This window comes from Megalops cyprinoides, chromosome 8 (genome assembly GCF_013368585.1).
Source record: "Megalops cyprinoides isolate fMegCyp1 chromosome 8, fMegCyp1.pri, whole genome shotgun sequence".
Lineage (NCBI taxonomy): Eukaryota > Metazoa > Chordata > Actinopteri > Elopiformes > Megalopidae > Megalops > Megalops cyprinoides.
The window spans coordinates 5,749,885-5,776,712 of record NC_050590.1 but is presented as its reverse complement, the minus strand read 5'-3'; the positions used below and the strand labels follow the sequence as shown (position 1 = coordinate 5,776,712).

Below are 26,828 nucleotides of genomic sequence, written 5' to 3'. Positions count from 1 at the left end.
TGGGCTGGTTGAAACGGTCCTGATTTTCTTCTGGGCACACTTCAAAGTAAGATATTTTGTGTAGCTACACGGCGAACAAGCATAAAGCGAAGAAAACAGCGCAACGGGTTGCCACTAGCAGAGCGTTTTGGAGAGTGCCCTACCTTTGAGCAACAACAGCTCATAACATTTTCCGCACCGTGGTTTTTAAGTCGCCTATCTGTGAATCCGGAATCCCGAATTCCCTGTGACTCCACCCCCTGTTTTCCGGGGACCTACACAGAATTCCAGCCCCTCCATGCTACTCTCTCGTTTCGTGTGCAGGCAGTAGCAGAGGCTGCGTCCGCCGCGGTGGGTTGGATTTTAACAAGTCTTCTCGCCTCTCCTCGTCCCCGGATTCCCCATTGCATTATTTTTTTTACGGATTGTTTCCATGCGCCTTTAGATAATACAACATCGACCGTCAATCATCGATGCTGTTCTTTGCAAGTGCGACTTCCCCGGGGCTATGGATTGACTTGAAGATTCTTCCAAACCCCGCTAGCTAAGACTTAAGTTCAAGAAAACAATCAGACCCTCGCTCGTAGTGTGTCCCTACCTCTGCTGGCTATTGAGCTAGCTAGCTACATGTTTCACCTGGCTAGTTTCAAACCTAGCTGGTCCCGGATGTTTTTGAAGATCATTGGAATCAAACATTGAACTGCTTCGCTTGCCACAAAGGGTGGACCGAAGGGGACGGAGGAGGATTTAAAAACACGGATTTTCCTAGAGGCTTTTCTTCAAACATTTATTTTCTGAAAAGTGATGGCGGAGCGGGGAGCACGATTGCTCCTCTCTCTCTCCTGTCTCACCTTTCTTTACTCGCCTGCCGCGGCTAGGCATGCCGACAAAGGTAAGTTTCAATTTTACCAATATATGCGTTATTCCCTCACATCAGAACATAACTGTGCGAATAAGATACGTTCGTGTTTTAACTTGGATAGTTAGTTAGCTACACGGGATCTGAAAAAGCGAACAGCGCATGTGGATTAACGCCACAGTATTGGAATGCGAGAGCTAGCTAGCTAACAGTCAAGTAGTTTATCAGTACTTGTAGATAGCTACCCAGCTAATTTGTCTTTTCCAGGGATTTAGTCGTATAGAGATTTAGCTTGCTGTCCTTGCTTAGTAACTTGAACATGCAAATCTCTATGTAGCTGTCTCTAACAACTAGCATAGATTCTTAAACAGCGCGACACTCAGAAGCGGTTATTTGTAGCTACTTAGTTAGCTTGCTACATTTGTAGCTTGCTAGTTGGAATGAATTTGTGAATGTAATTCAACTCACTTTAACACCACTGTCAGAGTACACAAAAGAAGGCTTCTCAACTCTCTTATTTTGTCACTGTTTTGGTAGTTGGTAGATTATGAACTCAGTTCATTCCTTTAAAGTGAGAACATTCGTCCTGTGCAGATTCGTACTGTGGAGGTGAAGAAAGAAACGTAACAACAATCTAACTAAACAACTGATAAAACTTCGTAGCTCGTGTAATCGAAAATTCTTTAAAGTTGCTATACCTATGCGTTATACAGATTATAAATGAAAAGGATTAATATATTTAAAACTCAATGACTATCCACCATTAGAAAGTGTGATGATACCATGATACACATTTTATAACTTATTATCATGGCAATTATCCAGCTGTTTAGTAGCTAGTATCCTAATACGTATTGTTAACGGCAGGACGATTCTTCTGTGATTTTCGTGCGCAATTTTGAAAAACATTTGGAAGTAGGTAAAACCAGAGAGATCCGTCATTGACGACTCTGGTTATAGGGAGTGAAGTACCTAACCGTCTAACCGAATGATTTCAAACTGCGAAGGTTACGTGACACTTACCTGAAGATGTTTAACTTCTTTAACTAACCATGAACATGTGTGTTGCGCGCTGTTTTGAAGCATCACAGCACCTAATACCTACCATGTCATCTACTGCACCCCACTAATATTAAGAAGGATTTAGTTGATCCATAACCCAAATCCCAGAAATAATAAATACGTTTCTTAATAACAATATTTATACGGTAACCCCTTTACTACATCTAGAAGATGAACGTTGAATAAGAATAAAAAAGGTAGTGTACTTTAACCCCTCTCTTACACGTAACTATTCGGATGAATGGCATTAAGCACGCAGGTGATACAGTGTGAGAAAGAAGGGTGAGAGAGTAAATAAAACGCCACCGTTCAAACACGTTTTGCTCCGTGGACCCCACGCATTCACCACGTCTGGCTGTTCACTCCTGGTTCACTCGAATACACATCTGACCAAAACATATGTAGTGATATAATTCTATTCAACTGGCATTGATGACTGTCAAAAAAGTAAAGTAGCCTGCTAAGAGATGATTTGGGCGGGCTATATGCGTAAAGTATTTGTGATGTAAAAATGACCGTAGCATAAGTGAAAAATAAACACTCTTATGCACGGTGTTAAAGGGTATTGGTGAACCCTTGTGGTTCAGGGGAAGTCCATAAATCTACAAATAAAGGTAATAACTTGAGCCATTCAAGGATTGTGTCTGCTGTGCAATTCATTTCTTTGTGCGGTTGGAATTCGTGGAAGGTTGGCCAGTGACTTGGGCAAATTTCATAGCATTAGGGAAAAGCAAACGGATGCAATCCCGCCTCACAATTGTATGCTCACGTGAATGTGTACGGTTTGCGTGAACATCAGATCCCCGGCAAACTTCGCTCGCAGCTCTGGCTGTCATCCGTGGAGCATGCTTGATCCCGCTGCTTTGTGATTCAGAGGTAGGGTAGAGTAGACTACAAAGAACAAATACAAACAGCATAGCATACGAAACCAATGAGGACTTTCATATTCTTTGTTACGGCTGTTTTCACTCTGGTTGAAGGAATACAGGCATCTTTTGTGACACCTCTGTCTTTTTTTGTTTTTGAGGAGAGGCTTGAGGTCTAATGGACATTGGCAAGTGTGATGTCAAAATAGCCTCAGATGGACTTGCTCAGCTGAGAAAATGAGTGTGAACAGGCAGTTGCAGGGGAGTGGGGACCTGCTGGATGCCTTGCGTTAGGCAACGTAAGAAAGCCTCTCTCCAGCATGAGAAGGGTTCGATGCTGGTTAAAAAAGGCAGGCTTTGCAGGAGATCGCTGCAGTGGGGGGGTGGGGGAGGGCAGGGCGGTGGTCTGGAAAGTAATAAAAGCAGGAGATTAAGGGGAGTGGGGAGTTACCTCTGGGAGTTTTCAGGGATTCCAGAGAGTCGAAATGAGACCTACATGTGGAGAAGTCCGTTTCAAGTTACTAATTGTGGGGGTCCCCCCCTCTGAGAATAATGCCTGTTTATTCTAAACACATTTTTTTGTGGAGGTACTGGAAGTCACAAATATTACCCGAGCCAGAAGTTTCTCCCGCTCTCTCTCTCTCCCTCCCTTTCTCTCTGTCCCTTTCGCGCTCTGTCTGTTTCGCGCAACCTGTGAACTATTTTCTGGAGAATAGTTTTGAGTTGCCTTCATAAGTTTATGGGAACGTTTGTGCCTTCTTTTCTGTTGAGAAGTCTCTGGCGTTTGTTTGCGCATCTGTGCGGTTGCCCGCCTGCCTGTGTGTTAATCCGGTGTTTACTCTGTTCCTCTTTAAACCCCTCGAGTTCTTTAGGTTTCCATTAGAATCATTGCCAGTTTCTCTTAAGCTCTTGCGGGCTGCATTCCACAGACTTGCACATTTGTTTTCAGCTTTGCGCATGGCATGTTTGCAGGTTAGCCCGTCTGTAGAAAAGGGAGTTCTGGGGCTTGCTTTGCTAATAGAACTGTGAATAAGTGTGCTGAAAGCCACCTTGTGGACAATGCAGAAGCCCCCCCCCCCCACTTCACAGCTGTAAATGTTTTTCGCACCCAACCCCAACCCCCCACCTCCTTCACCTACCCCCCCCCTTTTTTTTCTGAGAGAGTCGCTTTATTGCAGATCTGTTTGTGGAACTAAATAAAGTGTGCCTTTTGACATGGTCCCCGTATGGAAGTCATGGTCTGAAATTTGTCAGATGGTGACGGAGTGACACAGCCTTCCTGGGAGACTGGGTTTATCAGGCTTCTCTTGTGTACCTTGTGGTTTTTATTCTTCAGTGTTCCCCCAACATGGTTGTGTTATACTATATGTGATGCTACCTAGCTCCCTTCTTTGGCTTTTTTTTCTTTGTAGGAGGGGTGTTGGCCTGTCAGTGGGGGGTGGGGGGGACGCTGCAGTTGGACTGATGCTGCTATGCTTACCGTCACAGTTATGAAGTGTGTGCAAATATGGACCATCCTCTTCATTTTCCTTATTCTGACGGCTTGATTACCATGAATATACGTGATTAAATCAATTTCCTTTTTATTATTTTTTTAAATGTTTACCCAAGTGTTTTGTGAGATTGTAATAGCTCAATTATACTGTTGATACAGATTCACACTCACTAATGGTTATCGTTAATTTAAAAGGCATGGTAGGATCATGCCGTTTTGTGAAGTGAATCAGTTCATTCATTAAAAGTCTCACAGCAGCAGTGTCTTGCACAGACACGAAAACAGCCAGCCGGACTAAATCTGCTTTTGAAAAGTGAAATGACTGCAAAAATTCTTGGTTGGGGGGGGGGGGAGACATTGTTTCCTGACGCAACCTTCACTTCGTCAGAAAGGCAATGTGCTTTTGAGACTTTTTTCCCCCCAGGGTCTTGTAGCTTTGCTTAGTCGTGTGTAATGCTAATCGTTAACTTTTAATGCCTTTGGCCAGGGATGTGTAACGCTAATCAGTAATTCTGAGATAAGGCAAGCTCCCTCCTTTTAACATTCGCTCAGGTGGTTGACATATTCCAGAACCTTCTTCTGGTCCCCATTATGGCCCCCCTATCTGAGCCTGCGGTAATCTGCGTTGGACAGCTTCAGGCATTCTTCTTGCGAACGGCTGGTTTGTACGTAAATTGACCTGTTGTTGAGACCAGCTTTCATTCTGTGATAGACCCTCCTGTGAGAGAGTCTGTGAGATGCAGCGAGCAAATAGCAGCTGCGTTTTCCCAGTCTCACCCTGTAGCTGTCACCTCAACATCACACTGTTAACTGCTCACCCACATCCACACTGAATTCATTAATAATCCTTACACATGATTTTCCAGCCAGTGGGATAGTTGGATATTTCAGACACGCTATTAATGTGCTTGCCCTAAGAGTTATGAGACGTTTTGGCTGGTCTAATAGCAGGAATATGCAAGCAAAGGAGATGGTCCTTAAAGGTGAAAGGTTAGAAACGTCAGTGATTGTGGTTCATTAAACAGCTGAAACTGTGCATAAGAGCCTCACTAGCTCATTGGTGTCAGTGTTTGCTCAGCGGCGGTCCCTTTGTGATAGTGTGAGTGGTAATCTGTATTTTTTTTTTGTTGTTTTGATGATCCTAATTTACTGTCGCTGTTGCTGTGATTCATAATTTCTCACGGCCATGGGGTCTTTGTTGGAAAACAAAAGGAGCATTACCCCTTGAACAAATGTCATCTCATCTACAATCGATTCTTTTTGCTGGCAGGGGGTGACTATGGCCACCAGCTGTTAGAGCTAGCTTTCGAGTTGGTTTATTAATTCTCGTAGACTATTAGCCCTTGGCTAATCACCTAATGTGCAAATCAAGACTTGTAATTGGAAACTAAATGGAATCTGAATATGGAAATTGTGTCGTCATGATTGACTGATACCGGCAGCAAAGCGTTGGCGCTAACCATCAGAGAGGCTAGGCGTTTCGGGGGCGGCTCGTAATGCGTACAGCGAATAATGCTGGTATTAATGGTAGCTGTCAAAATGGCGATTGTTTTCACGGACACCCAGCGTTCATTAAGAAACAGCCCCCGGGGGGCTGGATTTATACTGAGCGCATCTGCTGTCAGTCACAGCGGAGGCACAGAACAGCGGAGAGACCCCCCCCCCCCCCAGGAGAAATAGCCACATTACCAGTATGTTTGGGCAGGGGCACAGAGGGGGTTAATGCCGTCCTGAGAAGTTGCACAGATGTTCCCTCTAAAAAGCTGTTTACTGAGCTGTCTTGCTTTAGACCCTCACTGTTAAACCGCAGCTATGTCCAAAGACAACAGATACAAGAGACCCGCTTATATCGGTCACCCACGGCAATCTGCTCATTGGCATGGTACTGCGGCGGATGCCCCCCCCCCCCCCCTCCAGTGTGTGTTTGCTGAGCGACCGTGCGATGAGTTGTCTTAACACACTGAGCCGGCCGCTTCTGCCCATCAGTAATGCCCCAGCCACGCGCACACCCCGCAGCCCGGTTCCTTTGATTCACACTCTCCTCTGGTCCTCTCTCTAGAAAATTTGTCTGGTTTCCACTGTGCAGAGCCCAGGAGTTTTTCCCCCTCGTGGAGGGCCTTTGGTCACTGTGATCCACTCTTTTCTGTCTTCTTTTTTCACACTCTTATAGAGGGGAGTGAGAGATGAGGAGTCGTTTGTGAAGGCAGGTGAGCGGGGAATGCTCCTTTAAAGAGAGGGGAGGTAATAGGGTGGTGTTTCAGGGCAGAAGCACGCCCTGATCGTTGATCTTTGCCTACCTGGCGCATGCCAACACACCTTTCCCAAGGCAGAGCCCCCTAGTGGACAGGGGGGCTGGCCTGTCAGGTGGTTCAGGGGATAGGGACAAGGGCGGAGATGGGGAAAGGGAGCTGTTCCTCTGCACCCCTGTCGAGGCTTGGCGGGCACTGCCAGGCTCTTAGCCTAAAAGAGCTCCCCTTGGAACCCTGGAGTCACTGCTGCCCAGAAACAGCATCAAAAACCCATCAATACCCAGCCACTGTTGGCCATATTGGAAACTAGAGCATTCCGAGGACCCTTTGGACTATTAAAGAACCGTGGATTATTGGTGCCCCATTTGAAACAGTTTCCTCCCTCTGGTTTAAAGGAGAGAAGTAACTCCCCCCTGTTGTTGAGAAGTATTGACCGTTGCTCATTAACTTGCGCCTGCTTTTCACACGAACACACGACTCATTTCCTCTTTTATTTTCCCTCTTTTTCTGTCACCAACGGTCAGATGCCTCTCTAGACCCTTAGAAACCTGTTGTTTCTGAAGCTGCATTTTTTTTTTAAAAGCCACTTCACACAAGTTCCTAAGGAGACGCAGAAAGAACGCAGCCTAAGACAAGCCTGAATTTGTGTTACTGTAAAGAATCGTGGGGGGGGGGGGGGGTGACAGGGGCGACCTGCCCTGTCCCTCCTTCAGGTGAAGTTAGGATGATCTGCCCCCTTGTCATTGTACAGAGTCGGGGGCTGACCTTTGGAAGTTAAGATGCATTACCCTATTGAACAGTCTCACCTTCAGGAGGGTCCAGTGGTGAGGGAGTTTGGGGGGGGTGCAGTTTGAGGGGGGCTGGAAAATTCCAGCCAAAGCCATGTTTGATTAGTCCAGCCGTACTGGTTGCAGGAGCCAGACTCCCTTTGTGAACACACCCAGCTCGGCTAGCCCCTTCTGCCCCCCCCCCCCCCCCCCCCTTTACCAGGCCCAGGCTGTCTGTGAGTCTGCATGTTTTTTTTTTTGATAAGGGACGGGGTCAGGGGTCACCACTGACCCTGGCTTCCTTTGCCGGGGGTGGACACACTGCCCAGTGGCCAGGAAGAATGCTGTCGTGTGTTGTCTCTTCCCAGACAGCACAGTTGGCTTTTTGGCTTGTCTCTGGGAGCCGGGGGGGGGGCAGTAGGAGATGGCAGGATTGTGTGTGTGTGGGGAGTGGGCAGTGTGGGTTTGGGGGGGGGGTGTATGTGAGGGTTGGGTTCCCTCTAATCATGTTGCTGACATTAGTTGCGCTTGAGGAAGCAAAGGAATGTGGGATTGTGTCAGCAGGGGTGGGGGGGTGGTGGAGGGGGATGTGGCAGGAGTATGCAGTCGGACGGTGTGTCTGTGTGTGTGTGTGTGTGTGTGTGTGTGTGTGTGAGGTGGGGGGGGGGGGGGGGGGGGGGGGCACGAGCACCGCTCTCTGTGGTGTTTTCTGTCAGGAGTGCCCAGCAGAGTTCCTGTGCTCCGCAGGTACGCCAGCGTTTCGCGAGCGAACAGCCACAGGCTTTCGAGCAAGCATGCTCATGGTTGCCCACAAGGTTGCCGGCGTAATCGCCCCGACTAAATCGTCCCTCGCGCTGGCAGGAACTTCTACATTTGCTTTTTCAGGATGGGAAGGAGAGGCCGTGCTCTGTCATGCGGGAGTGAGACAGAAAACGAAGTTGGAAGACAGGAAACATTAAAAAAAAAGAAAAAAGAAAAGAAGGGCTTTAGTGGGGGGTAGGAAGGGGGGGGGGGTAATGACTGTGTGTGTGGCCGGGCGTGTGCTTCATTGTTGCCACAGAGGCACGAACGTGAAGGAGCCTTCCCTGTTCGGCCTCATTGAACACCCTCTCCCTGCCCAGAACCGAGGGCGTAGCTCTGGTTAACACTAGTTACATGGTTGACCACGCGGTCAAGATGTGCATTAGCATATAGGAGTGCAGCCGATGTGTTTAATAACTCTGGATCTGTGAGTGGCCTGTCTTCAGCTCCTGCCCAGCCCCGTACAAGAGGGCTTTTGCGTCAGTCTGAGAGTCACGCCGGCCTTTTGAGCTCTCAGCAGAGCTACACAGACCGTCACCTCCCTCCCTTCTGCCAGAGAAACTCCAGCGTCTTTTTCTGCTTCAGCTCCCACCTACCTGGACTGTCATCGGCCAGCGCTGCAGTGCCGCAGATTCACTGAAAAACCCAGAGTGTGACCTGGGGAAGACGGCTGGATGACACCGAGGCAGCTCTCAGAGGCCAGCGCCCTCTGAATGAATACAGTCTGTCTTCCTCCCCCCCCCCCCCCCACATCTAAACACACGTGTCCAGAATTTACCAAACGTCAGCATCGGGATCCAAACATCGCGGCTTTAGACAGGGCGAGCACTGACAAGATGCCGGAGCTTTGTTTGTTACCAGTGTTCCCTGTGTATAAATATTCCCCTCTTTGTGAACAAAACAAACTTCTCTTACAGCTTTTGGGCGGACTGTCATTCCTGTAATGTTACATCCCTGCTTTTGCTTTTTCCTGTTGAATATATAGTGTACCGCGTGAAAACTGAAAATGATCTATGTGGCCATTACAAGTATTCACTCCATACATCCTTTGTCCTCTTTGAATTGGTATGTGGAAGTCTTCTTTGTAACTATTCAGCAGTTTAATACCTAGTAATCTCAAAAGTTCTAAATCTAGTTCTTGGCAAGAAACCGCTCGCAACCCTCGAATTGATAATTAAAAAGGAAACGAGAGTCGTCCTTCGAAGCCCTGATTAATCATTTTAATTAGATTTCGCCACACAGCGCAGAGCCTCGGATTTCTCCCCACCCTTTGGTTGGATGTTGGCCAGATTTGAAAGATTTCCTCGGAACAGTGCATACCTGTGTGGTGGTGTTGAGCAATTGTGGTCCATGGGGGTTGAGTTGATCCAGAAAACCTGGGGGGCAGGGAGGTGGGGGGGGGGGGGGGGGGGCACATTAAAAAAAAAAAGCTGTGCAGGTCTGGAGCCACTGGTGGCTTTCGAAATGGGACGGGGTGTAATCTGAACCCAGTTAACCCTGACCCAGTTTGTAAATAAGAACGCTTTTGTTGGGGTTCCTGCCTTTATGTGCTTCAACAATGCAAGGGCAGCCCGATGACCTAGTTCCTTGACCAAATGATCTGATTGTTTTACCCCCCTCTCGCTTTTCTCCTTTAAACACAATGCGGTCGAATCCCGCTGCCGATCTGTAACCCCCCCCCAAGTGTAACACCTACACCCCCCCATACCCCTCACTCTGTGCTTTGTCAAAGGATCATTTCATGTGCAGGAGAGGCTCACGAACACAGAAAGCAGTTTTGGTGGTGGTGGGGGGGGGGCAGTCACAGAGAGAGGATTGTGAGGACTGCTCAAACAAACCCGGCAGCCACCCTGTTTCTGGTCTGTAGCTCTTGGCAGCCCCAGACACAAGAGATCTGTGTGCAGTCCTGCGCCCTGGGCTCTAGAAAAATAGCCTCTGCCCGCACCCAAGCCTAAACGGTCCCCTTAACCTGGCCCTCGGTGAGGGCAGCTGGGAAGCAGGCCCGCCCGTACGCTCAGCGAATTACAAATTCCCCTCTGTGCGATTTTCCTTTAAGTGTGATGAATTACACCTGCAATGAGGGTGTTTGTGGCGGTGGGGTTGCAGGGGGCGGGGTTGGGGGAGTGGAACACTAAAAGGCCAGTGGTGGTTGCCTTGTTTTATTCTGTTTGTGGCCGTTCCTCAGTCAGGGTTCCCTTTTAATGCAGCACTGTGTCACTGCAGGCTGCCGTGTCCACCCTCTTCCTAAACCCCTCTCTCGGAGAGCTCTGGGTTTACTTGCGTATTGTGTTATAAACTATTCAGGAGTAATGTACAGTGTCTGAGTTACTCTATTTTTTTTTTTTTTTTTTTAACAGCAGAAGGGCCCTTTTTAGCCCAGTGCTGAACCATCCATTTATGGACATTTGGGAATAGCAAATGAGTGAGAGGGATTGTTCTTATGTGGTCTGGACGTGCTTCCTTTCCGAATTGCCAGAATGTGAGAGCATGTCAAAGTGTTATTAATCATGTGGCAGCAGAAGCCAAGCTGAAAAGGCCCGGACACACACACACACACTAAAGCATATACTTCAAGCAAGACTCTGTCCACACACTCATACATATACGTGCACACACAACACAAGCGTATTGAGCACAGAAGGTTAGTTCGTCTGTAGGATGGATCACCTCTCTTCACCTTCAGCACACCTGCAGTGGCAACAGATGAATGCGGTGTGCAAAACGATCCTTTCAGGTAATCTTGTGACCTTAATGTCAAACGCCGGGGCAGATATAGTTGTCGAATGCCGCTTAAAGTCTTGTTTTAAGTTGCTAACAAGACCTTTGGAGTGCAACTCAGGACGCGTTTTGGAAGAGGGAATGGGCTTTGAAGTGGAATTGGCTCCCTGTGAAGTTTTCGTGGTTTTTCGGGGAAAACAACTGGGTCTGGTTGCAGTATTTCCAATTGAACATCTAATAGCCTTTTGTCACAAGAAGAAGAAAGTCATTGGGAAGTTCATTTCAAGGTCACGTGTCAGCCTCCCCTCCCCTAACCACCAGAAAGCGCAAGAGTTTTTCTTTGACTGAAGTCATATGTTTTCAAATATAATAGACCTTCGTCAAGTTGTTCTGCATGGCCCAGAGCAGGGAGAGAAGGAACAAAGACCTTTTATTTTGACAAGACTCCTGACTCTCCGCTCATATTCTGCTACAGCTTCATGGGGGGTAACCAGAACCACTGCTCTGTGGCTTGTCATTCCAGCAACTTTCGCAAAAGTTTAAAGCCTTGAAGATGACCCCTGACCCCTGTTGCCTAGCAGCATGGTAAAGGTGTTGGTTAAGCTCTTACCTTCAGTAGGTGATCTACCGGTCATCTGCCCAGCCCTGGTTTGTCGCCTCCCGGTAGTCTTTACGAGGATTTTTCTTTTTGCTGTCCTGCTGCTGCCATGGCAACCAAAAAGTTCTTAACTTTGTATTTTCTTGTTTACAGTGGCTAGCACCTTTCCTTAAGAGAATCTTTCATGGCCGCTGGATGGGATAGAGGCTCTTTTGTGTTGCAGAGTGTAGCTCTGTGGCCTGAAACCTCTCCTGGCTGCGGGTTTTTTTTTTTCGGTGTGTTATTGGAGACTGAGCTCCCCTCGCGACGATCTGAGCTCCGGGAGCTGGCCGCTGCTAATAGAGGTCAGAGACGCAGCGGGGAGCGCAAATTACCGCCTGCTTAATGCACAGCTGTGATGTAATGGAATTGCACGGCTCTCGGGGTGACCGCCTTGGCCCGCTTTAATGGAAAGCTGTGTAAGAGTTTTACGATGCAAAATTAAGCACGGCCGTTTTTTTTAACACCAGGTTTTATTTTACGTGCTCAGACATATTCAGCGAGTCTCAACAACGGTGTTAACTTTTGCTCTGTCTCATCAGTGCCGTCAGATGGCCAATTGCCCTTCCCCCCCCCACAAAGAAAGCAAAGTAGAGACTATAAAGTGTTGACCGGAAGTTAAGAAGAAAAATTATAATTCATGGTGGAATGTTTTTACTCCTGGTTAAATGGATAATGAGGAACCTCCTGCTTGAAATGTGCTGTGACTCTTTGTCGCCAACACTGAGGCTAAGGTTCCTGTAGAAGGTTTGCTCAGAGAACCAGGAGGGCCCTCTCTCAGACCTGACTAGGACCTCTTGGTTGTGTGGCCACAGAGGAGCCGTGCCCCGAGGCGGACGAGAGGATGTTGTGGTCCACTGTTGTTGTTTCTTTTTTCTTCCTCCTCAGGGTCAGGTGCGCTCAGAAGTGAGGTCTCTGAGGTCTGCTGTGTGGGACAATGGCCTGAGGCCTATTCTAGAAAACTGCATTTCCCATGAGGCTGCTGTGTGAGAAGCTCAGTAAGAAACATAAGGGTCAAGGCAAGGTGAAAGTCCATTTTAGGCCCTTCAGGCTGGCTGGAATTACTCTTGTTGATTAGAAGCAGATTTCGTAGGCCGTCTTTGTCCCTTCCAACACACCTGCATCTTTCATTTATCTGCTTCTTATTCCTCTGTGGTTGTCAGAGCTGGTGTAACATGTTCGCGGAAACATCAAAAGAGCCGTAAAGCAAAGATAAAGATTGGAAGGCGCTTGTGTGTATGATAAGCTCGCCTTTTCATTTTGTTATATTTATGGCAGAGCATTTCAAAGGCTTTCAGAAAGCTTTGATTTTCTCGGTCTTTATATATTTTGTCTTGTCTTTCAACAAACTAATGCCCTACAGCCAGGATGAAGTGTGATTTAGTGGATGGTGGTTACTGACAGAAACCTAATAGCGTCCAATTACACATTTTTGAAACGTGAATAATCCCTTCAGATAATCTGCGCCGGTGCCCATCTACATGGTGACTGATTTAGGTCCCACCCCTGGCCTGACCTCAGTGCAGATTCAGGTGACCTTTTGCCTCCTGTTTATGAAGGGCAGCTGAGTCTGCCTGGTGCACCACAGACGTTGCCTCCAGTGCCTTATCTAAATCCAGCTGAGATCTGGCTGGTCAAAGGCAGAAGCTCGGGGGGGGGGGGGGGGGCGGTCTGTACAGCTCCGGCCTTCTGGGTGAATAGCAGCTTCCTCTGTTCCGGAGGTGACCCAACAGGGAGTGATGGAAGCCAGCTGGTCCAGAACGCTCCGCACTCCTCAGGCTCTGGCCTCTAAACCCTGACCTTTGACCCCCCAGGAGGGATGCTGCAGCGGGGCGGGGGCGGAATGCGGATGCAGAGGAAGTCCCGAAAGGAGGCGGAGGAGGGGGAGAACCTGCGGATAGGCAGCGGCATTCCAGCACTGGGACGCAGATGTCATGGGTCTTCAGGGACCCGCGAGCAAGCAGTGGCCACTCTGCCATAATGTAGAGCACTTAGGGGCGAGCAAGAGGTGGAGGATGCTAAATAAGCCCCGCCCACTGGGGGGTGCAAGCAGAAACGTAAAGGCACGCATGCACAGGCACACACCGCCGCGTTAAACTGTGCTGTCTCCTCCCTTGGCGCTCCTGAAAGCACTCCTGCTGAGTGAACGAATTAACCGACACGTTGCTCTGCAGCCTTAATGGCCACAGCCTGTTAGGTTTCGCCGTGTCCAGCTGGCGGTCAGATGTTGCTGTCCGTCGGTTACAGTACGGCCGCTCTCCGACAGCGTGTGTGTGTGTGTGTGTGTGTGGGATGAAGCTTGGCCCTCCACTCTGCATCTCACACAAGAGACCTGTCAATCAGCAGGGCCCTGTTGTCGTGAGAAAAAGAAAGTGCCTCACCGAATACCGTTTTTTGTTTTCAGAGAGTAAACCCCCTGTCGTGGGTTGTTAATATTCAGTGGGAGGACTGAGGCGTGTCTGAGGCTGCCGTGGCTCTGACTGCACAATGAAGGCTGGCAGAGGGATGCAGACGCAGCTCGGTGATAATTGCTTGCGTGAAGCCGGCTGAATTAGTCTTGCAGCGGCTCGTATCCGCGCGAGCCCCGCCTCCTGTGATGCAACCGAGCGATCTGCATTCTGGTGGTGAGGGACGGTGTGTGAAAGGGACGGCGGTCAGGCTCGGGGGGGGTTGTGTTTTGAAACGGCCGATCGGGATGAGCGGGTGGGGCGTGGTGGGTGGAGGTGACACTGCTGTCATTGGAAGAGGTGGAGTGTTGCAGAGGGTGGGGATTGTTGTGCTTATGCAATGTGGTGATGAAGGCAAGCTAGTACAAGGCCCCTCTGCTGTATGTGTGACCGGAGGTGGAGTATTGACAGGCAGTGTGAGTGTGTGTGTTTCTCTGTGTGTGTCTGTGTGTCTGTGTGTATCTGTGTGTGTATGTGTGTCTGTACATGTCTGCGTGTGTCTTTGTGTATGCATGGATACTTGTCTGTGTTCATGCATGTGTACATGCATGCACATGCGGGAATAGTTGCGCATATGAACATACATGTGTTCACAGAGAAACATTTGTTTCATGGTGTATGTGCATGACTGACCCTGTGTCAGGCAGTCTGGGCCACTGCTCCAGTGACACGAGGACCCATAGGTCCATTCTGCTGGCAAGGCAGGGTGTTTAAATCACTGCACAATTATGATTCATCTAGATCACATTTCTCTTACCTGCGCTGGCTCACCAGGCCAGGAGTTTTACGGTGGAGAGCGCCGTAGGTTCGAATGCACCCTGAACCTGGCCCTCAAACGATCCTTACACAGATATCCACACAGCGTTGTGGAGGACGTGTATGTATTGCCATTGATGTGGAAGAAGGTAGCAAGCAGGTGTCATCACTCTCCCGCTCCGTCACAACTGAGCCACCGTTCTGGTTAGACCTGAACTGAAACTGCACATTAACACAGGAGCTCTGTTTAACTCCGTGTACAAATTTACTCATTTAGGATGCATAAGAAATCTCTCATGAGAAATGTGTAACCACTCCCTAAACTAACCCCCCCACTGTACCCCAGTCACCCATGTCTTGGGGTGGGTAACGGCCGTGGTTTTATGAGCATGGGTGGTTGGGGGTGGGGGTTGTGGGGGTGGTTTTGTTTGTTGTGGAAGTGACATTACAGACGTGATGATAAAGGCCTCAGTCATGCCGTCTCCCCCAGGGAGCCAGCATCCCCTACTGTGCTGGGAAGAAGTACGTACGAGCTGCTACATTCTCGGCCTGGCGAGGCGGCGATTATCGGGCAGGGCGTCGTTACACATGCCTCCCTGAAAAGAAATGTGGGTTTGGGGGGGGGGGGGGGACTGTGGGGGTGGTGGTGGTGAGGGGGTGGGTCAGAGGTTCAAGTGCTCCCTGTGGGTAAAGCCACAGATACACACCGACGGCGCTGCAGCCCCACGCTGGCAGCGCTGGTAATTAATCTCTAACGAGAAGGAGCCGCTGGCCCCGTCCCTGCCAGCCCAGCGCTCAGCCCGTGAGTGGCACTGCCGAGCTGAGAGGCCAGAGGGAGCAGCTCCCGGATCCTCCTGGCGGAGTCTGGGGCGGAGGGAGCACACTTTTCAAAAACCTGCCACTCGGAGTTGGACTCTTACTGCTGCTCATTAAATTATGCTTCTTGTGTCTTAGAGACCGGGAGTCGCTGTTTATGGACTGTGGGAGATGGAGTGGAAAAGCAGGCAGTAGGAAAAAAAAGAAAGAAAATCACTGTGGTGTAAATCCCTGGTGCTGGTGGGTTAAAGAGTGGCAAGAGGTGAAAGGTCATGTGTTATGAATGAAAGCTTACAGCCTTTCAGCGCTGTAGCTGGAGGTTTCTGCTCCTGTTTTGTGGCGGGGAAAAACATCCAATCTCACAATAAAATATGGTGTGGGGCATTTTCAGCCACTCGCTGTCCTCCTCTACAACGAGTAATTAACTGCCTCTGTCCAGCCATCGCCTTTTGTTTTGTGGTTTTTGGTCCGTGCCCACAGTGGTCCGTATTGATAAGATTTCCTGAGGGGAAACTATTCTGTGAAATGCAGGAAGCCATTAGGAAGCCCGGGCCTCAGGCCTCCTCTCACTGTGTAAATATTAGCCGTGCGGTCCCCATTTAGGCGCTGTGAATGAGCCGGGCGGCAACAATAACAAAGAGGGGAAATGAACGTCACACAGGGGGAGGTGAGGACCGACCTGGGCCACAGGCCTCGCGCTGGGGAAGCGAAGGTTTTTCTTTTTTCTTTTCAGACAGCGAAACTATCAACTGAGCAGGAATGTGGCAGGTCTACCCCTGGTGATTCATGGGACGTTCACATCGCAGGTTGCCTTGTTGTTGTCGCCCTGGGATGATGTTTGATTGGAGCTGTATTTCCCTGGATGGGACATGTGCTCCATGAGTGCGGTGTGTCTGGTGTAGTGACAGAAAGCTTTATTCTGTGTCCTTTTGTCCGCTTTCCCTCTCTCTTGCATCTGCTGCACTGCTGGAGCCGTTGAACCTGGAGCTTGCTGTTTTTCGTGCACCCTACTGGAGAGGCTTACCTTTCAGTGGTTTTATAGCAGCGCGTGGTATTTGGGTCAGCCAAAAAACACGCACTCCTAGTGTTCCCCACCCTTCCCCACCTGACGTGGGCCCCTCCCATGATCAAACCAAGCGGTGCTCCATCATGCCTACACGGCACAGCCAATGAGAAGCCTCTCAGCACTGACATGGGGCAACATGAAAACATCAGTGTAATCTGAATGAGTGGGGGGGGGGGAAAGATTCAAAATCAGAGCTTTCCCTCCTCGTCGTAATCACCTGTCAATATCCGGACCAGGGTGAGTGGACACGGACCAGATGAAAGGGAGGAGAGAGCGCGTGATGGTGTTGCATCGGCATCAGAGAGGTCCATGGGTCTTCAGTGTTCTGTGGCGCATCAGTCTAATTGATATTCTGTCAGCCGTCTCTCCAGGACGTGGGCAGGGGGAAGAGTTTCGCATGAAAGGTGTTTTCCATGAGCCGTGGAGATAGTGGTCTAGGAGTGGTCCAGCCTTGGCAGGGAGCCATCATTGCCCAGGAAAGCTGCTGTCACCGTGCTTATCTCCCCGCTGTTTCCCTCACAACCTGCCTGTGTCCTCCAATAGGAAGGTCTCCCATTTTTCAGGGGCGGACTTAGAAGGGCGAAAAAAGGATAGAAAGTTTATTGAAGAATCTGTCTTAAAAAATAATTTTCCCTGGCATGTTTATTGACAAAAAGACAAATGTGTCTTTTTGTCGATAAACACGTTTTTTTCCCCCCACTTTCAGTAGAAGGAGTTCAGTCATGTGTGGTGCAGTTGTTCTATATAGCTGAAGCTCATCTTGTAAACATCCGTAAGTGAATTACTGGAGATAAATCCTTTCCCGTCGTGTCCACCTTTTCCGACGCATAACTTGCCGCCACGTTGTATTTCCTAATGGTTGAGGAAATGGGATTATTGCGTCCCCCTAACAATGGGCTGCGCTTTGTCAGCGAGCAGCGAATGGACTTCACAAAGGGTCCAGAATGACCGTGACCCTCTGTCTCCTGTTTCCCTTCTGCTGTTTGTGGGGAAAACGTGCGCTGACGAGTCTCGGAAACACAGGCAGTGTTTTGTCAGTCGTCATCTGTGTCTCAGGCATTACCTTAAAATTACAGCCCCTAATTGACGCACGTTTAAGTGATTTGAGGTCGGCGGTTTATTGGACCCCAGTGTATAGCTGTGTGGCAGCACTGAACTCCCCCCCCCCCCCCCCCCCCCACTCTCCCGCACCACGGTATCGAGCTCCTATTTGAATTTCAATCAACGCCGGCTGTATTGTGGCGGTCGTGTGTTTGTGCAGGGAGGGGAAGCGGAATATTCGACCAATGGGGGGCTCATTTGAGGCTAGTTTGTGTCCTCTCTCCTCCCAGGGGGCTCATGTCTTTAACTGGGGCCCGACGGGCTTGTCTGGAGTCCATTCTTTACCCATCCGCACCCCTCCCCCCGCCGATGTCAGAGTGGAGTCAGTGCAATCAAACACACACACACACACCTCCCCCTTCCCCCCAGTCCACCTCCTCCTCCTCCTCCTCGTCTCTCCGCTCAGCAAACCCTTTGGTTTCCATTTATCAAGCCGGTGTTTTTCGTCGCTTCATCATTTGCCGTCACCCCCCCACCCCCGACACCTTCGTTTGTCTAATTACATTAAATTCTCCACGGTAGTGGCATGGCTCTCTCCGCCCCAGTCACTCAAAAAAAAACCCATGGCTGTCTTTACAGCCATCATTTGAGGTGTGAATCTATCACTCATCCGACTTGGTGAAAAGACTGTGCTGCTTAACTAAGATTTGTTTGCCAACAGCAGGAGCGGGTGAGAGCCTTCCATAGCGGTTTGCTCAGGTTGTAAATGTATTGTTTCCATGTGTTTTGCCAAACCAGTTACCTTTATTTTTTTGTGCTTCTTTTCTCTTGTATGATCCACGCTCAGCCACATGTGACACAGAGAGATACCACGCTAAACATATGCAACTTCTCTTAGAATTCTTCATGCTATTATTTTGTTTTTTTTGTTTTTGTTTTGTTCTTTTTTTTTTAAAATAATACCGCATTTCTTTGGTCCATACATGCAAATAATAAAAAAAGAAAAACAAAAAAAAAAAACAAAACACCGTGATGAAGAGCCAGGACCGTTTGATGGAGCGCACTCCTGCCTTCACTGCCTGCAGTGAAATGATAAAAGAGGAAGGAACGCAGACAGAGTGATGGAGAAAGAGAGAGAGAGGGAGAGAGAGAGAGGGAGAGAGAGAAAGAGAGGGAGAAAGAGAGGGAGAGAGAGAGGGAGAGAGAGAGGGAGAGAGAGGGAGAGAAAGAGAGAGAGAAAGAGGGAGGGAGGGAGACAGAGAGGGGGAGAGAAAGAGAGGGAGAGAAAGAGGGAGAGGGAGAGAGAGAAAGAGGGAGAGAGACAGAGGGAGAGAGAGACAAAGAGAGAGAGAGAGACAAAGAGAGAGAGAGAGGGAGAGAGAGAGAGAGGGAGAGAGAGAGAGGGAGAGAAAGAGAGAGAAAGAAAGAGAGAGCGAGAAAGAGAGCGTGCACGGTGAGGTGGGGTGGGGGGGGGTAGGGGGTAGCTGGGAAAGAGAAGACAGGAGCCACAAAGAAGGGGAAAACCCCTGCTAGGTGTTGCTACAGCGATGGAACCCCACCACCACCACCACCATCCACTACATCCACTATCCCCCTCCCCCCTTGAAGGCCACATTAGATCCTTCGCTCCTCACATCCCACCCCCATTAATAATGAATACCACTGGTTCCCCCAGGACAGCCCAGCAAGGCCTCCCCCCAGCCCCCCCACCCCCTGCCTGGTTCCTACCGTTGTGGTACATCACTCAGTGATACGGGGCGGAGGTAAAGGGCAGCGCTGGGCCTCATCTTTCCCGCGTGTGGGGGCGGACGGCGGGCCGCTGCGATTCAGACAGCATCTGGATCAGTTTGAGGAGGCATAATGAGCCAAAGGTCCTGGCAACTGTAAGAATCGGCATCTCACTAGAGTCTACATTTCAAACGGTAACATGCAAAATGACAGCAGCATATCCCAGACAGTAGATATTTATAGTGAGGAAACTGCATACAGCCCCAGACCTCACTGAAACGAGACAAAAATACGTTTAGTGAGCAGTGATTGTCCTATAGGTTCGTGTCGTAGCATTCTGCTCAGAAACTTCCTTAATTGCCTTTATTTTTAAGATATGCATTTGACATTAGAGCACAGGAAAGCAATCTGTTGATATTATTAATTAAAATAGGAGTGAACCTCCCTCAGGGATTGCAGATTTGTTGAGTATTGTGAGCTAATTGCTCTTTAAAAAAAAATGCTTCCATTAAAAACAAGACCCTGAAAGAATAATTTAAAAATGCATTTTAATACGATGGAGGAAAAAAAAAAAAGGAAACGCTTCTTGAAATCCCAGGAGCCCTAATTCTGTACTTTTAGATAGTAATTTGTAGGGGCAAAAAAGAAGTAGTAAAAATGCCTTGGTTTAGTTGCAGGCGGAGAACACATTTGAAATATAAGTCCACCAGTACAGGTGCATCATTGTGCTGAAGGTGGGCTACACCACCCCCTCTACCTGGGGTAGCTGGTGTATCACGAAGGGAGCCAGGTGTCACCTTAATCGCATATCACGGGGCCGGAGTTGTTCTGGGTTAGGGCTCCAGATGCAGGCCTTGTCCATGCCAGATGTTCACAGGGGTTAGGGTGGGGGCGGGGGTTTAGATTAACGCAGCACAGAATCAGACCTGTCCTCATTGGGCCTCTTCAGGTGCAGCGTGCTTTAATTGCATCGTGGGATTCTGATCAGGACGACAGGTGGAACGTTTTATTTCAGAGCGTTCTTGAAACAAGTTCATTTTTCCCCCCCCACAGAAGCCCGGAACGTAAAGCTGATTACAGTTTAATGAGCTTAGGCGATATAATCGGATACACGAGCGGCTTGTGTTGACACACAATGCGCAGATGTTTTTTGTCATCGAGTGATGGATCTTCAGGAGATTATAAATTGATGTAGTCGCACGTTATCTTTACTTCCAGAGACCCCTCTGAAAGGGAAATGGTTTTCATTTGTTCTGCTTTTGTATTGAATTAGGTTAATCGGCCAGGATGTCCCTAGGAGCCAGGTTATCGTGTCACTCACCTCTGTTCAACAGTGGGGGTTGAACTTACTTTCTGTGTCATCACAGCTGAGGTGTCCTCCTGCGCTATATTCAGAGAACATCCACGAATAAAACCAACATGGTGCACTGTTCAGGCCTTTAAGGGTCATTAGAGGTCATTAAAGATGCCATGGTACTTCTCTTAAAGACCCCCTGGGGTGTTGTAGGCCAAATTTCCAGTCTGGCCCTCTCAGTTTAGACATCTTATTATCCCTCAGTTTAGTTGGTAAATTAAAAAAAATCCTCCATATCTATCTGAAATAATGTGTGGTCAGTAGAAAGTGGCTGACTGGCTTCATCCAGGTGGATGCTAAGCGGTAGTTGTTGCTACCGATTGTTCACTGTAAACCATGAAGGACTAATGTAACTAAATGTAATCCATGACATCATAATTGAAAATTCTGTCTTTGCAATGTTGACACCAGTGTTCTGTTATGAGAACTCCCCAGTCCAGCTCTTCAGACGCTGAAGGGAACTTCTTATCCAAAGCAGGAAGGAATGCAGGAAGGAGTAGGGTAATCTCCCTCATTATAAACAGTCTCTGTCACTACTACTGTAGCGGTGCTTCTCTCCGTTTACCGCGGCAAAGCTGCACCTGCCGGTGCCTCCGCACAGCCCGGTCCTGTTGTCAAAGCCAGCCAGAGAAGACAAAGAAATCAATGAGAGGAAAAAAGACAACACAACCACCTCGCTCTGACAGGCCTCACAGTTTTACAGCCTTGAAACAAAGGGAAGAGAGGGCAGGGAGAACGGAGAGGGCCGGGTGCGGGGAATATTTATTTATACGAGCTCCGCTGACTGTGTTTGAGGGTGTCATGCTTTCGGATTTAAAATTTGTCATATTGATCGTAATTTTTTTTCCCGCTCCTCTCCAATTTTATTGGTTTTTGTCCCCCCCGACCCCCCCCCCCCCCCCCCCCCCCCCCCCCACACACACACACACACACACACACACACACACACACACACACATATACACACACACACACAGGCTTGTCCCTTAGGCTGTAAAGTCCCGCAGTGATGGTTTCAGCCCCCACTGTGACTGTGCAGACCAGGCGTAGTGCATCAGCAGACACAGGAAAACAGCCTGTAGAGTGAGATCATCATATGATGCCGATGGGCAGGGCACATGTTGGTTGGAAAAGAGCGGGAAGGATAAATAAATCAAGGCTGATAAATCCCTCACAAGATTAGGGGTGCTTCACTGCAACAGCAGAGGCCAAAATTTGGGGGGCAGCCATGTAATGTGATTGGAAGGAGCAGGTCTATTAACGCAGTGGTTGTTGGTTTGATTCCAAGGCTGGGCGCCACTGTTGTATCCTCAAGCAAAGTACTTAACCTGAATCGCCTCAGTAAAATATCCAGCTGTATAAGTGGATGTGCGTGTTACTATACAGGTCGCCCTCGATAAGAGCATCTGCTCATTCAGATGCACTGCTTAAGGTCCCTGGTTATGTCCTCAAGTGTAAATGAGAAGTCATTCTTCTTCAGCAGCACTTGAAGGTGGAGAACAGATTTTGCTAGTGTGGCGTAGCCGTAAGGAGCAGGGCTCGTAACCAAAAGGGTTGCTGGTTCCATTCCCCACTGGGGAACTGCTGTTGTACCCTTGGGCAAGGCACTTACAATGCAGTTTTTTACAGTGTTATCCATGTATACAGCTGTATATTTACAGAGGCGATTGTGGGTTAAGTACCTTGCCCAAGGGTACAGCAGCAGTGTCCCAGTGGCAACCGGGCAACCTTTTGGTTGCGAGTCCAACTCCTTTACCACTATGCTACAAAACCACTGTACAACTGGCTCAGTAAACATCCAGCCGTGTGAATGAATAAAACTATACCCTACACAAGTTGCTCTGGATAAGAGCGTCTGCTAAGTGACAATGAGAAAATGAACTGTTACATTTTGAATGTTACCTCTAGACCTGGCTGTCACACCAGTGCCAGAGCGTGAGGGTGGACGCTCCCCCAGGAGGGGCACTTTGAAAACACAGCCCTGGAAGAGGCAGCTGATATTAGGCTGATTTTTGACGTAGCGGCCGAGGGCGAAGGAATCAGCGGGAAGCCTGAATCGGCATGCATTCGAACGCTCGCCTCGTGAAAGTGATAAGCTCGCCAGGGCTGACCTTGACACTGATGTCGACACTGAGCAGCGATGTAAGGGCACTGGTGCGGAAAGAGAAAGTCTAATCTTTCCCTCAAAAGAAATCTCACTCGAGGCATTGCAGGGGGAGAAAAAAAGAATACTCCTTATTGGAAATGGGTACTTTTAAAAAAAATTTTTAATTCTAGAAATATTCCTTTTTGCGCTCAGCCTCACTGAGGAGAAATGGGAAGGCCCTCAGCAGGGAGGTGGCAGGTCGTTGCGTGGAATAAGTAAGAAAGAGGACTGCTGTAGTTACATCATGAGTGAGCCTAGGTTATTTTCTTCCTGTAGCTGATAGGTCTGCATTGGGGGCTTTCGACCTCAGAAGTCACTGTGAGGTCTTTTGGCAGATTCACATGTCGCATTTACAGATCTTAGTGTGTCTGGGTCTCTCTTCCCAACAGCATGAAGAACTGAGTCTCCCATGAAGCGTACGCACACCTAAGCTGAAACATACACTTTGCGAGGAAGGTTTTGCACACCCTCCTCGAAGCAGTAATCTTAACATCAAAGATGCATATTCCCTTGTTGCAGCAGTGAGTCTGGTATTGAGGATGGAAACACTCCAGCTGGAAGCTCGAGACTGCACAGGAGGGCGTAGAAAGACCCGTCAAAATCGCATTGCATTACGTCATTTGGCAGATGCTCTTACCCAGAGCGACTTCCAAATAAGTGCTAAGAGTAGTTATCGAGAGTTATTACAAGAGGTCAGTAAGATGCTGAGTTAAGTACTAAACTAGTGTAGAGTGCTTTTTTTTTAGAGAAAATAGGGATAGGATAGATAGATAGAGAGGAGGGTAGACTAGGGATACAGCTTGAAAATAGAGAATCTGTGCTGTTGTGTGTGTGTGCGTGTGTTTGTGTATGTACATATATATATATATATACATATATACAGAGGTGGAAAGAGTACTAAAATATTATACTCAAGTAAAAGTACTGTTACTCTGATGAAATATTACTTAGGTACAAGTAAAATTACCAGTCTAAAAATCTACTCAAGTAAAAATAAAAAGTAGACCATATAAAATGTACTTAGAGTAAAAGTTACTTAGTTACTTTTTTAACAGCGGGTGCTGAATGGCTCTTTTGTATAGTGCAAAAGGAGAAGAGGATATCAATCCCAATCAAGACTTTTTTTATTTATACATAGCAAAATTAAATGCTACATGAGGTATAATGTTGCATTTTTCATTTTTGACTTTTCAAGCAGTCTGTAGACAAATACAGACTACAAACAAACACCAACAGTAATGGTGTAAATCTATAAATCAGAACAGGTCCATAACCAATCTAAAGAAGACAAATTTCTTTATCAGGGACCTTACAAATGACCTTAACGGTGCCATCCCTCAATATTACAATGTACCTGTCCAATAACAAAACATGTTAAAAGAACTCCAAACATGTCAAATGGACTGCATGACAGCTACTATATAAACTTTTTAGCGCAACTGTATATTTAGATTACAGTTCTTTTATCTGTGTCTCCACCTTTTTATTCTCTGAATTTCCTGTTAAGTTTGAGCAGCAGTTGGTTTTCGAAGTTAGTGGAAAAGATTACACTGCATTTGCTTTTTTGGCTGCCCGTCATCCCGACCAGCTGCAATCAGAACGGCGTGCTATGGTTCAGTGAGATGTCTTGTTACTTCTTCAGCGTATGTTTCAGAGCACTGATAGACTTGTGGGGATTGTGCGTGATTGTGGGCAGTCTTAAAGACTAGCACCGGGACCTAAGCAGCCTCGAAATTGCTCACTACACAGAGTGTACACACAAATAGGTAGAATGCAAGTTTCATGTTCGCACGCACGCGATTCCCTTGTGCTAAAACCACTGCATCCGTTTACATTTACATTTATTCATTTGGCAGACGCTTTTATCCAAAGCTACGTACATAGGTTACAGTTCTTTACAATGTTATCCATTTATACAGCTGGATATTTATTGAGGCAACTATGGGTCAAGTACCTTACCCAAGGGTACAGCAGCAGTGTCCCAGCGGGGATCAAACCGGCAACCTTTCGGTTACGAGTCTTGCTCCTTAACCACTATGCTACACTGCTGCCCCAAACTAAACTGCTGTTTAGTCTACATATCTGCAGTTATCAATTCAACTCAACATTATTTGTTTAGGATTACTGTTGGATGCTTTAAAACGAACTAGGTACAGGCCCCTTCTCGATACGACATATGTTTTGATCACGTCAGGTTGATTAACAGCTAACATAATGTTGGCATAATTAATAATATCCTCACTTGCTAGGCACCATTACCATACCAACAGGTTGCTAGTGCAACAATGTCCACTGATGTATTTTGGGGTTATAGCAAGCTTTACCAGCTAAACAGTGAAAACCATTAACTTACCTCAACATGCTTGCGCAGGTTTGATGTAGAGTTTTTATAAGCATAAGCTAGTGTTGTCTCTTTGGGCAAACAGAGTTTACACTGCATGATAAAACTGTTGCCCCTCTTGCACTTGAAGTCGAAGTGGTCACTTAAATATGGCCAGGGGTGCGATTAATTTATTTCAAGTTCATTTTCAGCAGAATTTGACAGGGTTTCAGTCCCAGCTGGGTCTTCACCACCGGGGTCCATTTTGTCGGTCTCCATGTTCGCCAACGTTTGCACGACTCTCGCGCCAGTTCTTCCTCCCATCATTCATTGCAGAAGTTTTCTGGACGCTATTTCAAACTTTATATTATATATATATATATTTTTTACTCAGTAACGGTTGTGATTTCAAATGTACTGAAGTACAATACTTCAAACAAAACATACTTAAGTAAAAGTAAAATTACACTTTTTCATAAGTACTTCAAAAAGTACAAGTACACAAAAAATCTACTCAATTACAGTAACGCGAGTAATGTAATTCGTTACTTTCCACCTCTGCATATATATATATATACACATATACACACACACACATACACACACACACACACACACACATACACATACACACACTACATGGACAAAAGTATTTGGCCACACCTGTTTTTCAGGGTTTGGGCTAGGCCCCTTATCTCCAGTGAAGGGCAATCTTAATGCTTCAGCATACCAAGACATTTTGGACAATGCTACGCTTCCAACTTTGTGGCAACAGTTTGGGGAAGGCCCTTTTCTATTCCAACATGACCGTGCCCCAGTGCACAAAGCAAGGACTATAAAGACATGGTTTGATGAGTTGGGTGTGGAAGAACTTGACTGGCCCGCACAGAGCCCTGACCTCAACCCCATCGAGCACCTTTGGGATGAACTTGAACGGAGATTGCGAGCCAGGCCTTCTCGTCCAACATCAGTGCCTGACCTCATAAATGCTCTGCAGAATGAATGTGCTCAAATTCCCACAGAAACACTCCAAAATCTTGTGGAAAGCCTTCCAAGAAGAGTGGAAGCTGTTATAGCTGCAAAAGGGGGACCAACTCCATATTAAAGTATATGTATTTGAATACAATGTCATTACAGTCCCTGTTGGTGTAATGGTCAGGCGTCTGAATAGTTTTGTCCATATGGTGTATACAACTGTGTGTGTGTGTGTGTGTGTATATATATATATATATACCAGAGGTGAGAGTGATTCTGCAGTGTTGTACATGTGTACCTGGGCTGAGATAGTGATTGTTACCTATAGTTAGCATGCACCCCAGAAGAAGTGGAGGGTAAGCGATGTAGTGTGCGCACACCCCAGCTGAGGTAGTGGGTCTGACTTGGAGGTTGTATATGCCTAGTGGCAGCGCTCAGTCTGCTCTCTGAAGGCCGGGTTCCCCCATCCTCTGATATCTTCTTCAATCTGAGAGGCAGGAGAGGTCCTGCAGATTGGAGCCAGGGGCAGTCCCCCCCCCCCCCCCCCTTCTCCTTTGAAGGCAGGGCATGTGTGGCTCCCAGCAGACGCCAGTTTAATTTGCAAGGCGCTGGAAAGGTGATAAACCGTGAAATATTGTTAACCTTTTCGAACAGAGCCCTGCAGGATCCTTTGAGTGGGGCAGATAGGGGAGTGTGCTTTGTGGTCGAAGTGTGTGTGCGCGCGCGCGCGCAAATGTGCATGTGTG

At 47.8% G+C, this 26,828-nt stretch overlaps 1 protein-coding gene across 1 annotated transcript in view; it reads left to right on the top strand.

Annotated features, from left to right (window-relative positions):
* The first annotated feature begins 305 nt into the window (after positions 1 to 305).
* LOC118781778 (neogenin-like) overlaps positions 306 to 26,828 on the top strand; it is a 179,221-nt gene continuing 152,698 nt past the window's right edge. The window contains exon 1 of the mRNA XM_036534847.1: positions 306 to 871. Within this exon, the coding sequence (XP_036390740.1) occupies positions 784 to 871 (88 nt within the window). The 5' untranslated portion in view covers positions 306 to 783. The remainder of the gene's footprint in view (positions 872 to 26,828) is intronic.